This window comes from Ctenocephalides felis, unplaced genomic scaffold, assembly GCF_003426905.1.
Source record: "Ctenocephalides felis isolate EL2017-DRISC unplaced genomic scaffold, ASM342690v1 CF-g0.4_SCAFFOLD_02321, whole genome shotgun sequence".
NCBI lineage: Eukaryota > Metazoa > Arthropoda > Insecta > Siphonaptera > Pulicidae > Ctenocephalides > Ctenocephalides felis.
The window spans coordinates 89798-100997 of NW_020538475.1; the positions used below are offsets into that span (position 1 = coordinate 89798).

General features: G+C 24.8%; 1 protein-coding gene across 1 annotated transcript; it reads right to left on the minus strand.

Moving 5' to 3' along the window:
* Positions 1 to 10603: 10603 nt before the first annotated feature.
* On the minus strand, positions 10604 to 11182 carry LOC113380703. The gene has a single exon (XM_026619841.1). The coding sequence runs from the start codon at positions 11180 to 11182 to the stop codon at positions 10604 to 10606; it is 579 nt and encodes a 192-aa protein (XP_026475626.1).
* Between the last annotated feature and the right edge of the window lie 18 nt (positions 11183 to 11200).

Here is an 11200-nt window from a genome sequence, read left to right on the forward strand (position 1 = left end):
TCTAAAAAGAAAAATAGTTTTTAATAACAATCGAATTCTTTTATAACCAAAATTTTAATTGATTAGAGTCGGATTCTCATGAAAAATCTTTACAAAGTTTATTTAATTTTATCGTATCAAGACAATCTAAAATATAAAATATTGATTTTTAATTCATAAAACTATGATTATATAATATATTGATTCTGATAATATCAAATGAAGCAAAAATTTCAAGCTGAAACGATACAAAATTATAATTTTGTAAATAAAAACATTAATGACGATTTCTTTTGTTTTTTTGAAAATTTTTATTAAAACATATCTCAAAAATCATAAAATTAATAAGAAAAAATAATAAAAAATTTGAAAATACCTAAGATTCTTAGAATAGTATATTCCTTTCTCTTGACTAAAATTATTTAAATTAGAATTAGATTCTACACTTATAATACCTTTTTCGGATATTTTTTGTTTAGTTTTATCAGTATCAGAATTATTGTGGTTAATATCCATCTTCTTTACTTATATTCTCTTTATGACACTTTTCTTTATTTCTACTATCATTCAATGATACACCACTATCTTTTTCAAGTAACTCTAAAAATGTTGCTTTTTCGCCCTTTCTTTTTGTAATTCTTTTTCTTTTTCTCCAGCCTTTCGAATTCTAAAAGTTCTTCCTCCTCTTTTCTTTTTCTTTCATCGTAAAACGCTTCTTTATTATTATCAAAAATCACTCTTTTTATTTCATTAGATTCTCTAATGTCTGTTAAAACCTCATCTGCTACAAGGACTTTCCCTTCTTGTTGTACTTTTATAGACTTTCTTTCTATCTTCTTATATTCTACACTATATTCCACAGCAGTTTCTGGAATTATTGTAATTTTTTCAATCTGAGCCATATGCAACCCTTTAGTATTAGCTGACGTGTTTGTAATTTGTTGATCTTTGTTTGCATATTCTTTTTTCTAATCATGTACCGGAAACTCTTCATTTTCATGAGAATCAAATTTACTTTTGACTCCTGGGAGAGGGGTTGGTTTTTGTTGCCAATTAATTGAATCATTTACACTATCTGATGAATTGATTTCCTCCTCTGGCTGTGATTCATTTTCTTCACCTGATTCTTCGTAAATAGTGGGCAGTGTATTATTATATATGTCATAATAATAATTTCCAACAACACTACTCGTATAACACACTATTTCTGTTTCTTCCTCTTCTGTTTCGTACTCCTCTGTTTCTTCATCTTCTGTTTCTTCAATTATCATACAATAGCATTTATCCCATCCATAAGCTCCTTGAAATTCTTCCCCTTTTATTTGTAAGGGTTGTAACATGTTCGGTTTCGTTAAGAGACAATCTTTTGGTTCAAAGTCAATACCTTTATCTATTTGTAAATCAGCGATTGGTTTGATTAAATCGTCATTTTCTGGTTGTTCTTTTTTCTTTACGCTTTCTAAATTTTTCATTTGTTGTACAGATTTTTCATCGAAAATATTAATCTCTTCTTGTTTCCTATTTCTTTGTAAATTTGGATTTAAATCAAACTTTCTATCATTTTCTTCTGAATGAGGTTTGCTTTTAGAATCAGGTACAAAATCAGATTCAGTTTTTTCCTCGTTTAAATTTGTATCTAAATCTGATATCTTATTTTATTTTGTCATTTTATCATTTATTAAATTAAACGAACATTCTTCAGAATTTAATTTAGTTTTAATACATTCTGCTTGTTTATCGTTATCTTCTAGGAAAGGCTTCTTCTGTTTGACCAGGTTCAGAACACGTTGCATTCTCTGTAGGCTTAGGGGCTCTAGTTGCTTCTTTTCTATATATAGTACTTGGTTGTTTTGTTATAACATCTTCTCCTCTGTTTGCAAAAATTCTAAGTTGTTCGCATGTCATCTCAGACTTAAAATCTTCAAAATTTTTATAATTAAACGGAAACAATTTTCTCATAATTTTGCAAAAACAAGCTTTTTGAATCAATTCACTGCAAAGTTTTGGTGGCAATAGATCATCAAAATATGGAAATTGCACATGTATATATATAATGGACACTGTTTAGCTTCATGTAACTGTTCATTACAAGCCAAACAAAATATTTCTTCTTGATTTTTCATATCGTCTTTAAATAAATATTCATAATCCAAATCATCATCGCAGCTGTCTAAAATAAGTATCTTATCCAAACACTCTACTATTTCTTTGATCTCATTAGCTAATTTTTCATCATCATCTCTTTTGATAAGTTCGTTACACTGAATTAAAACTGTTTGAATTACATTTTTACATAAATTTCCTCTATCTTCAAGAACTAGAAAATGTTTATCGACCTCATCACTTAATAAATTCATTCTCGGGTCTCAAAAAAGCACTTCTCTCCAATTTTAACCTATCCCATTTTAAATCATATTTAGCTACCATCGTATTTACATCTTCGCTTATTGAAGCACATTTCTTTTGTGAAGGGCTAAACCAAGTGCTGACAACTGCTAGTAACCATCTAAACATAGGGTTAATTTTTTTAACTATTCTTAAAACGTATTGACATTGTTTTTTTTATTAATAGTCGTTAGCGAAAAGATAGTTTGTTTACTTCTTCAGTTATTAAATTCATTCTTGTATCTTTAGAGCTATAAACACAATGACCCAAGAAAAAAGCGCTTCGTTCTAATTTTACTCTACAAGTTTTTGAATCATATTCTGCAATCATTGTATCTATTTCTCTACTTATCAATCTTCAACATTTTTCTCTGGGTTTAAAAAAAGTATCATAGGCAAATGCTAATAAACTTAACATGGGATATAAATAATATTTTTATATCTATATTGCTATAAAAAAATAATTACTAAAGGTATTCTTTTAATAATATTTTTTATAAGAATTGATTCTAATTTTTAAAATAAGCTTTTATTTTTAAAATTGTTCTATTTTTATAGAATCGCCTAAAAATAAATTAGTTTTTAAAATTACATTCTTAGAAGAAAAAATAAAAAAAATTATAAAATATTACTTCAAAAACTCAACTTCCTTTAATCATCAGTATATTAAATAACCTTTTATATATATAAAAGAACAATAAAGTAGAAATGACATAATTTATTAAACCTCCTTCTTTTTTAAAATATAATCAAAAAATTTTATTAATTGTATACTTTTCTAAATACTGATGTTCTTATACAAAGAAACTTCATAACTTTTAATCTTAAATCTTACATTTTAGCACTTAAAACAACTTATCTAATCCTAACAATAGTAATGTTTTAACATAATTTATAATTTTTACAAAATTAGTTGAAATAGAAACAAGCATAACTAATTTTGATTTATTAGAAATAAAACTAAACAATTTATTAGAGAAATCATTTCAAAAGTTGACTAAAAATACTTAATAAGTGTTATTTGATTGATTAATTACGTAAAATTCTTTCATTCTACCACATTTGAATTTAAGAATAGAAAAAAGGTTTATAAATTTTACTTTACTATAAATTTTTTTTACTATAAATTTTTTAGAAAAATTCAAACATGGCAATGATCCTTCACTGATAGATAATTACCTACTTATTCTTAGTTTATTGTTAAAAAGATTTTAATTTTTAATCAAGTAAATAATTTTAATGATTTTGTAAATTTAGTCGAAAAGTATTTTTTTTTAATTTAAATTAAATACATTGCTTATTCCAATATGATTCTATCTTACTCTGCTTTATTGAGGTTTAATTTAATTAAAATTGTTAATTAAGTTGTAATGCGTTTTTTTTATTCATATTTCTTCTCTTTAAATATCTTCTTTAAAATAAAAATTTGTTTAAACTCATTAAAAACAGATTCTCTCTTTTTTAAATCTTGCAATGTAACTATCTGATTACCTTGATATAATCAAATAATACTATTTACTTTTAATTCTATTTTATTAAACTAATATTAAACTTTTTATTATCATAATCTTGGTGTAGATTTGGTTTTTTTACAGCAAAAGTATGAAAAAATGATGATATTGTTGGATTCAGAGCAACTTTGATTTTTTTAGAAATTTTAAATTTATTTTTATTTAAATACTTGGTTTGGTGTTATAATGTTTTTTCTCGAATAGATGGTCTAATCTACTCATTTAAAATAATAACATTTTTTAAAAAAATAAAATTATTACTTTTTTCTAATTTAGTAAATTATTATAATTTCTAAAACAATATAAAAGTTGTTTTATTTTAGTTAAGTAATAATTAGAACAAGAAATTATTTTTAAAATTTGATTTTTAAAATTAAATTCATTTTTAAAAAATTGTTTAAAATTTTTTTAATAAAAAAATATTTAATTTAATAAATTTATAAAACAAAATATATAAATCTATAATTTATTTTCTCAAACAATTTCTCAAACAATTTCACAAAAAATATTGTCTTTAAAAAAATTTAACTTATTTTTATGAAAAATAAATTAATTTTTATATAAAATAATATTTTTTATTTAAAATTTATTATTTTTTTAAGTATCAATGCTTTTTCTTCAACATTATATTTAAATTTAAATTATGATTATTATTATTTAAAATATTTTATTGTTAAAAAAAAAATAATTAATTTATTTACTGAATTGTAAGTGTATTTAATAAAATATCTATAAATTTAAGTAAAATCTAATAAAAATGTAAATATTTAATTAATTATTAAAAAAAAATCTTAAATAATTTAACAAGGAATGATAAATTATATTATTTAGAGAAAATATTTTTATTTATTTAATATTATTTTTTATAAAATTAAATAAAATATTTTTAATTTAAAAAAATATATTGACACGTTAAATTAATTGAATAAATGTTAATATCTATTTGATTTTATATATCATTTTTACAACCTTTAATATTAGATTTATTAATTATATTTTAATGATAGTATAGCTCTCAATTACAAAATTTACTCACTTTAAATGATATCTTATAATTAGATATTGTAAAAATATATCATTTAAATTGAGTAAAATTAATAGTTTTTAAATACTTTTTATTAATTTTTTATTTATAAATTTTTATTTTACTGATATTTTAACAATATTAATTTCAAAGGAATAGGAATAGAAACAAATGACTTAAATTCTCATTGCAAAATGTCTACCGATAACACTGCTGCTATTGAATTTATGATGAGCCATCAGCTTTTCAAGGATGAAACACTTGCCTATCATGCAAAACAGACATGTGTCTTGAAAATGATATTCTTTCAACAGATGAGTTAGTTTTTAAGTGTAAAAATTATAAATGCAAAATAAGCGGTCTCTGAAAATAATTCTAAATTCGAAAATATAAGAACCCCTTGTTATAAAATTTTAAGACCCATATACGCTTTTGTTTTAGATCTAGCGAATTTCCAGGCTATAACTTTGACCGAAATTACCGAGCCGACCTACATTAAATTAAAAGATATATTAATTAACAACATATAATTAAAACAAAAAAAATTGGTGGCGAAGATGTTAAGATTCAGATTGACGAAACAGCCATATGTAATTGATTAATTATAACCAATCCATCAAGTACTTTAGACAATAAAAAGAATGTTCAGTGGATTATTGGTGGCTTTGAAAGTTATAATCCACAAAATTTCTTTGTGAAGCTAATACTATAAAAAAAATTGAAACAATAATCGATGTATTTTCTGAAAAATAAACAAAAATAGTATTTTAATAACTGACGGTTATTCATCCTATCCATCCGCGATAAAAAAATTCGGATCCGAACATATTGTTGTAAACCACTCAAAAGGGTTTGTTAATGACGATGGTTACCATACAAATCAGATTGAAAATGTATGATCACACCTTAAAAAGGATTATTGTGAAAGAGCTGAAGTCAAAAAAAAGAATACCTTATCTTTGTAGGAATTTTCCCTGAAAAAACGCTATAAAAATCAAAAAGCAGTAACAATTTAAAAAATGACATTTCTTTGAAATGATTGATCAGCTAAAATTTAATAAATAAAAATCCATTTAAATAAAATCTTCAATTAATTATAAAATTTAGTGCTATGTAAATATATGTTTTGACGATTTACAAAAAATAAATAATAAAAAACTAAAAGTATTATTTTGCCCTTCCCCAACCCCCTGAGAAGAAGGCCAGAATTATACTTATTTAAATAAGAAATGCTTATTTTCTCATAAGAGTTTTACTTAAAATGTTTATATTTATATGACTTTCTTTAAATTTTATCAAAACATTTACAAATATGTTCTTAAATTTTAGTTATATTTGATTTCATTATTTAACTTCGGGCTATATTTAGCTATTTTTTATTTTATTTTTCCAATTAATTATTTTATAATTATTAAAACATTATTAAAAATATTAAATGATTATTTTTTTATTTGTGTAATTCTAATTTAGTAGTGTCAAAAAAAAATAGGAACATAAAAAATTTATTAACTTCCCGTAGGGTAAGTTATTGTAATGGGCCGAAAATCGGAATTGAAAATTTTTACATTTCTCGACGTTTTGAAGGTTTCTGAACGTTTTGGCATACTTCAGAAAAAATGGATGTGTGTGTGTGTGTGTGTGTGTGTGTGTGTGTATGTATGTATGGATACAAATTTTCGTCCACGTTTTCGGGCGTACGGATCAACCGATTTGAATGGTTTAAAAAACATTCGATTCCTATTGATAGGGAAAAGAGCTGATTAGTTTTTGGCGAAGGCAGGTCCAGCCGTTTCGGAAATACGGAGCAAAGAGTGCAGAAAATAGAAATCGAGTTTTTGAGTGAACGGAGCATCCGATTTGAATGATCTAAAAAACATTCAATTAGTAATGATTGGGAGAAGGAGTTATTAGTTTTTCGCAAAGGCAGGCCCAGCCATTTCGGAGATACAGAGCTAAATGTACAAAAAATGGCAGTTTTTGAGAGAACTAAGCGTCCGATTCAATTGATTCAAAGAACTTTCTGCTTGTCTTAACAAAATAATTGATTTTGGAAAAAAAAAATTTTGTTCCATTTTTTTTTTTTTTTTTTTTTTTTTTTTTTTTTTTTTTAGTTTTTTATATCGAAAATATTTCAGATTTCATTTTTAATTCTGACTATAGTTCTAATATACTTTACAAATAATTTCAACTCTGCAATACAGTTTATATAATTCTTATAAATATTGACAATGTTACAATATTTAGAATAATCTATTTGAAAACATTCAGTATTCCACGAACATTTCGTTACGGTACGGGAAGTTCCAGCAATTTGCCTTAAGGCACGATGCCATAATTGCCTCAAGACAGAATTCCACTTACAGCTAGTTATAAATTTTTAAAGATTTAAATTAATTTTGTTTTTGCCTCTATAAAATTAAATCTTTAAAATACCTTTTAAAAATATTAACTTATTTAACATGATCTACATTTCTAGCTAACAAAGAAAATAGATCTACAAATTAACATTCTTGTTGTAAATCTTATGAGAAAAATATTTTTTAAATTGATATTATAAATTAACCTGTCAGCTTAATAGATTTCTTTGTTTCTAAAAAATAAGAACTATGTTTTCATAAAATATTTTTTGAATTTTAATATCTTTTAAATCAAAGCTGTACATTTAAATGATATGTCCTTATGTTTAAAATCAGACAATAATTTAATTAAATCACTAAAAAGTCTTGAACTAATTATTAAAATAAAAAAAGATAAAAAACTTAAATAAATTTTGATAAGAAAAAAAACAACTTTCTTTAAAAACTTGTAATATTTATCATTAACACCAAAAATTAAGTGAAGATATGCATTACAAGACAACAACAATAAAAAATATTTATCAAAATCATGTCCAGATTATTTGATTTTCATTAAAAATTGACATGTTCTCTTTGCAACTATTTAAAAAGATGTTATAAATAAATAAATTCATAAAAATTTCGTCTTATTATTTTCATTCAAATTATTTTTTATTGAGTCTTTCATATTGATATTTAAAAATTTTTATTAAACTAGAATTAGGAACTAAATTAATAATCAAGCTATCCTATTTTGTATTTACCCAAATGCTAATTATTTATGTTTAAGCAACGAGAAAAGAAGGTATAAATTAGAATTTTAATAAAAATACGTTAATTTTACACTGATTAAACCAACTAACGATTATGTTTAAAATAAGTTAATATTTAATATTATTCTAGGAAAATTTTTAATTTTACAAAATTTAGTAAGAATTATCAAAAAGCTGCACCAATTCATGATAATTTTTTTAAAACCTTCGATTTATCTGATAGAAATTTATAGCTATATTTAAAAACTACATGAGTTTAAAATCTTATAATTTATTAACTTTTTTGGTTTGAAAATATGCGAACATCTGTTTAAGAAAACAAGAGAAAGGTTATTTTAATAAATTTTAAGAGAAAAAAGTTAACATATCAATTAGAGTTAAAAATTACAAGTCAAAAATTTGATAGAAAATAAAAAATCATTTTTTTAGATAAGTTGTATTAAAATATAAACATAATTCTCTAAGCATAAAAAATAAATTATCAGATTAATAAAGTAAATTTATGGTTATTTGGCAAAATAATACACCTTTTATTTTTATCTAGCTATACAATTATTTAATAACTTTTATTAAAATTAAATTTATATAAATTCCATCTTAGTCCAAAATCTTATCAATTTACTGTTCCTTGGTTTCAACTTATTTTGAATCCCATTTATATCTGCCATAATTTTTCTTAAAACACCACGCAAAATTTCATAGATTTCTTTTCTTGACCTAACAAAATCTCTTGATACCAAATTTCGAGAATAAGAATAACCAAAGAATCTATCAGTTGCCTCAAAAACTTGAACTAATTCGCTAGCATTAAAATTTCTAATTTGCATTAACTTTTCTTTGACACGCGATTGTTTAAAATTATCACCAATAATTTTCATATTTATATTTTCTAAATCAAATTCATAATCAAAATAAAATATTTCATAAAAATTTTTGAGATTATCAAACGTTTCATCTAAACTTTTAATAAATTCGTTTGTGTATTTGATGTCGTATTCAGGATGATTTAAAAATAATTTTTTAAGGTTTTCTTGTTCAAATTTCTGAAGTTGGCTGAATAAATTTTTTTGGTCGCTAATAAATTGAAGCAACTTTATAGTTTTATCTATCATTTTTTCTGTTGATTCTGTGAGTTTCAAGTAACATTTTTGTAGAATTGGTTCAACTTTTTCAAATCGATACTTACGAGTTCTTTCAAATTCAGAAATTTCGTGCGTGAATTGTTTAAGAAATCTTTGGTAGTTTTCTGATGATGAGTCAATGTTATGTAACTCGTTTTTTTTTTTTTTTTTTTTTTTTATTTATTTTACATGGCTGTGGATCTTGCGATCATTACGCCAGTTATAATTTTACATTATTGTGTATTTATACAGTAATTTTACTATTATCTATAAAACTATATACAATTTTATATAAATCTACATTATTACTAGATATTAATACTTGTGTGTTTACTGGAAATATAATATTTTTTTTTTGCAGTTTCTGATACATATTTCTTCTTGGATTCTCATACATTCTGCATTCCCAGAACATATGATCTATTGTCTCCGGTTCGTCACCACATTGGCATATATAATCTTGGATTATTCCCAACCTCCAGAGATGAATCTTGCACATTGTATGCCCCAGCCTTAATCTTGTAATTGTTGATACGAATTTCCTACTGCTTGTATCATTTTTGAACCAGGTTGTTTGAGATACCTTTTCTTTTGACAGGGCATAAATTATACCCTTGCTTTTTGTTGACGTTGAGAAGTCTTTTTGCCACACATCTATGCTCCGCTCTTTGATTAAATTTTTCAGCTCCAACGCAGGTATTTTTTCACATTGTACTCCAATTTGACCAGCTTCTTTTGCAAGAGTATCAGCAATCTCATTTCCTGTGATACCTGAATGTCCCCTGATCCACGTCAATATTAAAGAATTTATGCCATTATTAATTGCATTCATTTTATTTATAATTTCTATTATCATGTTATTCGATCTTCTATTTGGGTTCGCTATCGCTGATATACTCGTACATGCTTTGCTGTCACTAAATATAATTGTTTTCGTGATGTTTTTCTCCCACGCATAATTTACAGCACAGTATATAGCCACCATTTCTGCTGTGTAATTAGACGCATAATTTGGTAGCTTAATTCTCTTACTAAAATTGTGATATGGCACAAATATAGCGCAACCACAACTGTACCCTGCTTTAGATCCGTCTGTGTAAATGTGTACATATCCTGGCCATCTTCTAGCCACATTATTTTGAAATTCTTTATTTTTTGCGGTATCATTCAGATGTGTCAAGTGAGTTAAATCCATATCCATTACTATGCAATATTTTGTTGATGTGTATTCATTCGTAAGATGATAAATTGGCAACTTTTTATTCATTATTACATCCTCTTCGTATGGTTTCAGCTCATAAAAACTATTTATCAAGGGTGGGATTGGTCTATTTCTCCAATATATTTGGTAAAATGTAGCCTTGCTAATACTTCTAATTGTTTAGGTATATCATCACATGCTCCATTATATTTTTTTATTAAGAATCTATTTGATAGGATCTGCTTTCTAATGCTTAGTGGAGGTTCACCTGCTTCAGCTATTAATGCATTCGTTGGAGTTGATCGAAATGCCCCCAAACATGTTCTTATCGCCGAGTATTGAATCCTGTCCAACTTTTTTGGATATTCGTTGAGAGTGCTCCATATATAAAGTACCACCACAATCTATTTGTGATCTTATTAAGCTTCTATATATATTGAGACAAGTTTCTGGGTGAGCCCCCCATTTCATGCTTGTTATTTTTCTGAGAACATTTAATCCTTTTTCACATTTGCTTAATATATCATCTACATGCTTTTTAAAATTCATTTTCTTATCCAAATTGATGCCCAGAACTTTAATATTTTCTTTTATTTGTATCTCCTGACATCCTATCCTTATTTGTCTCCTAGTATGTTCTTTTCTGTGTCTGGTAAAGATAGCTGCAGAAAACTTATCCTGTGATAAATTCAGGTTATTGTCCAATAACCATCTTCTGCTCTCCTCGATAGCATTGCTCATCGATGAAATACATCTATCCATAGTTGGACAAGATACATACAGATAAATGTCGTCTGCATATTGCAATTTTTTAACATTCGGTTCTGTACTTACTACTTTAAAATCTGCCATGTATATATTAAACTAGTT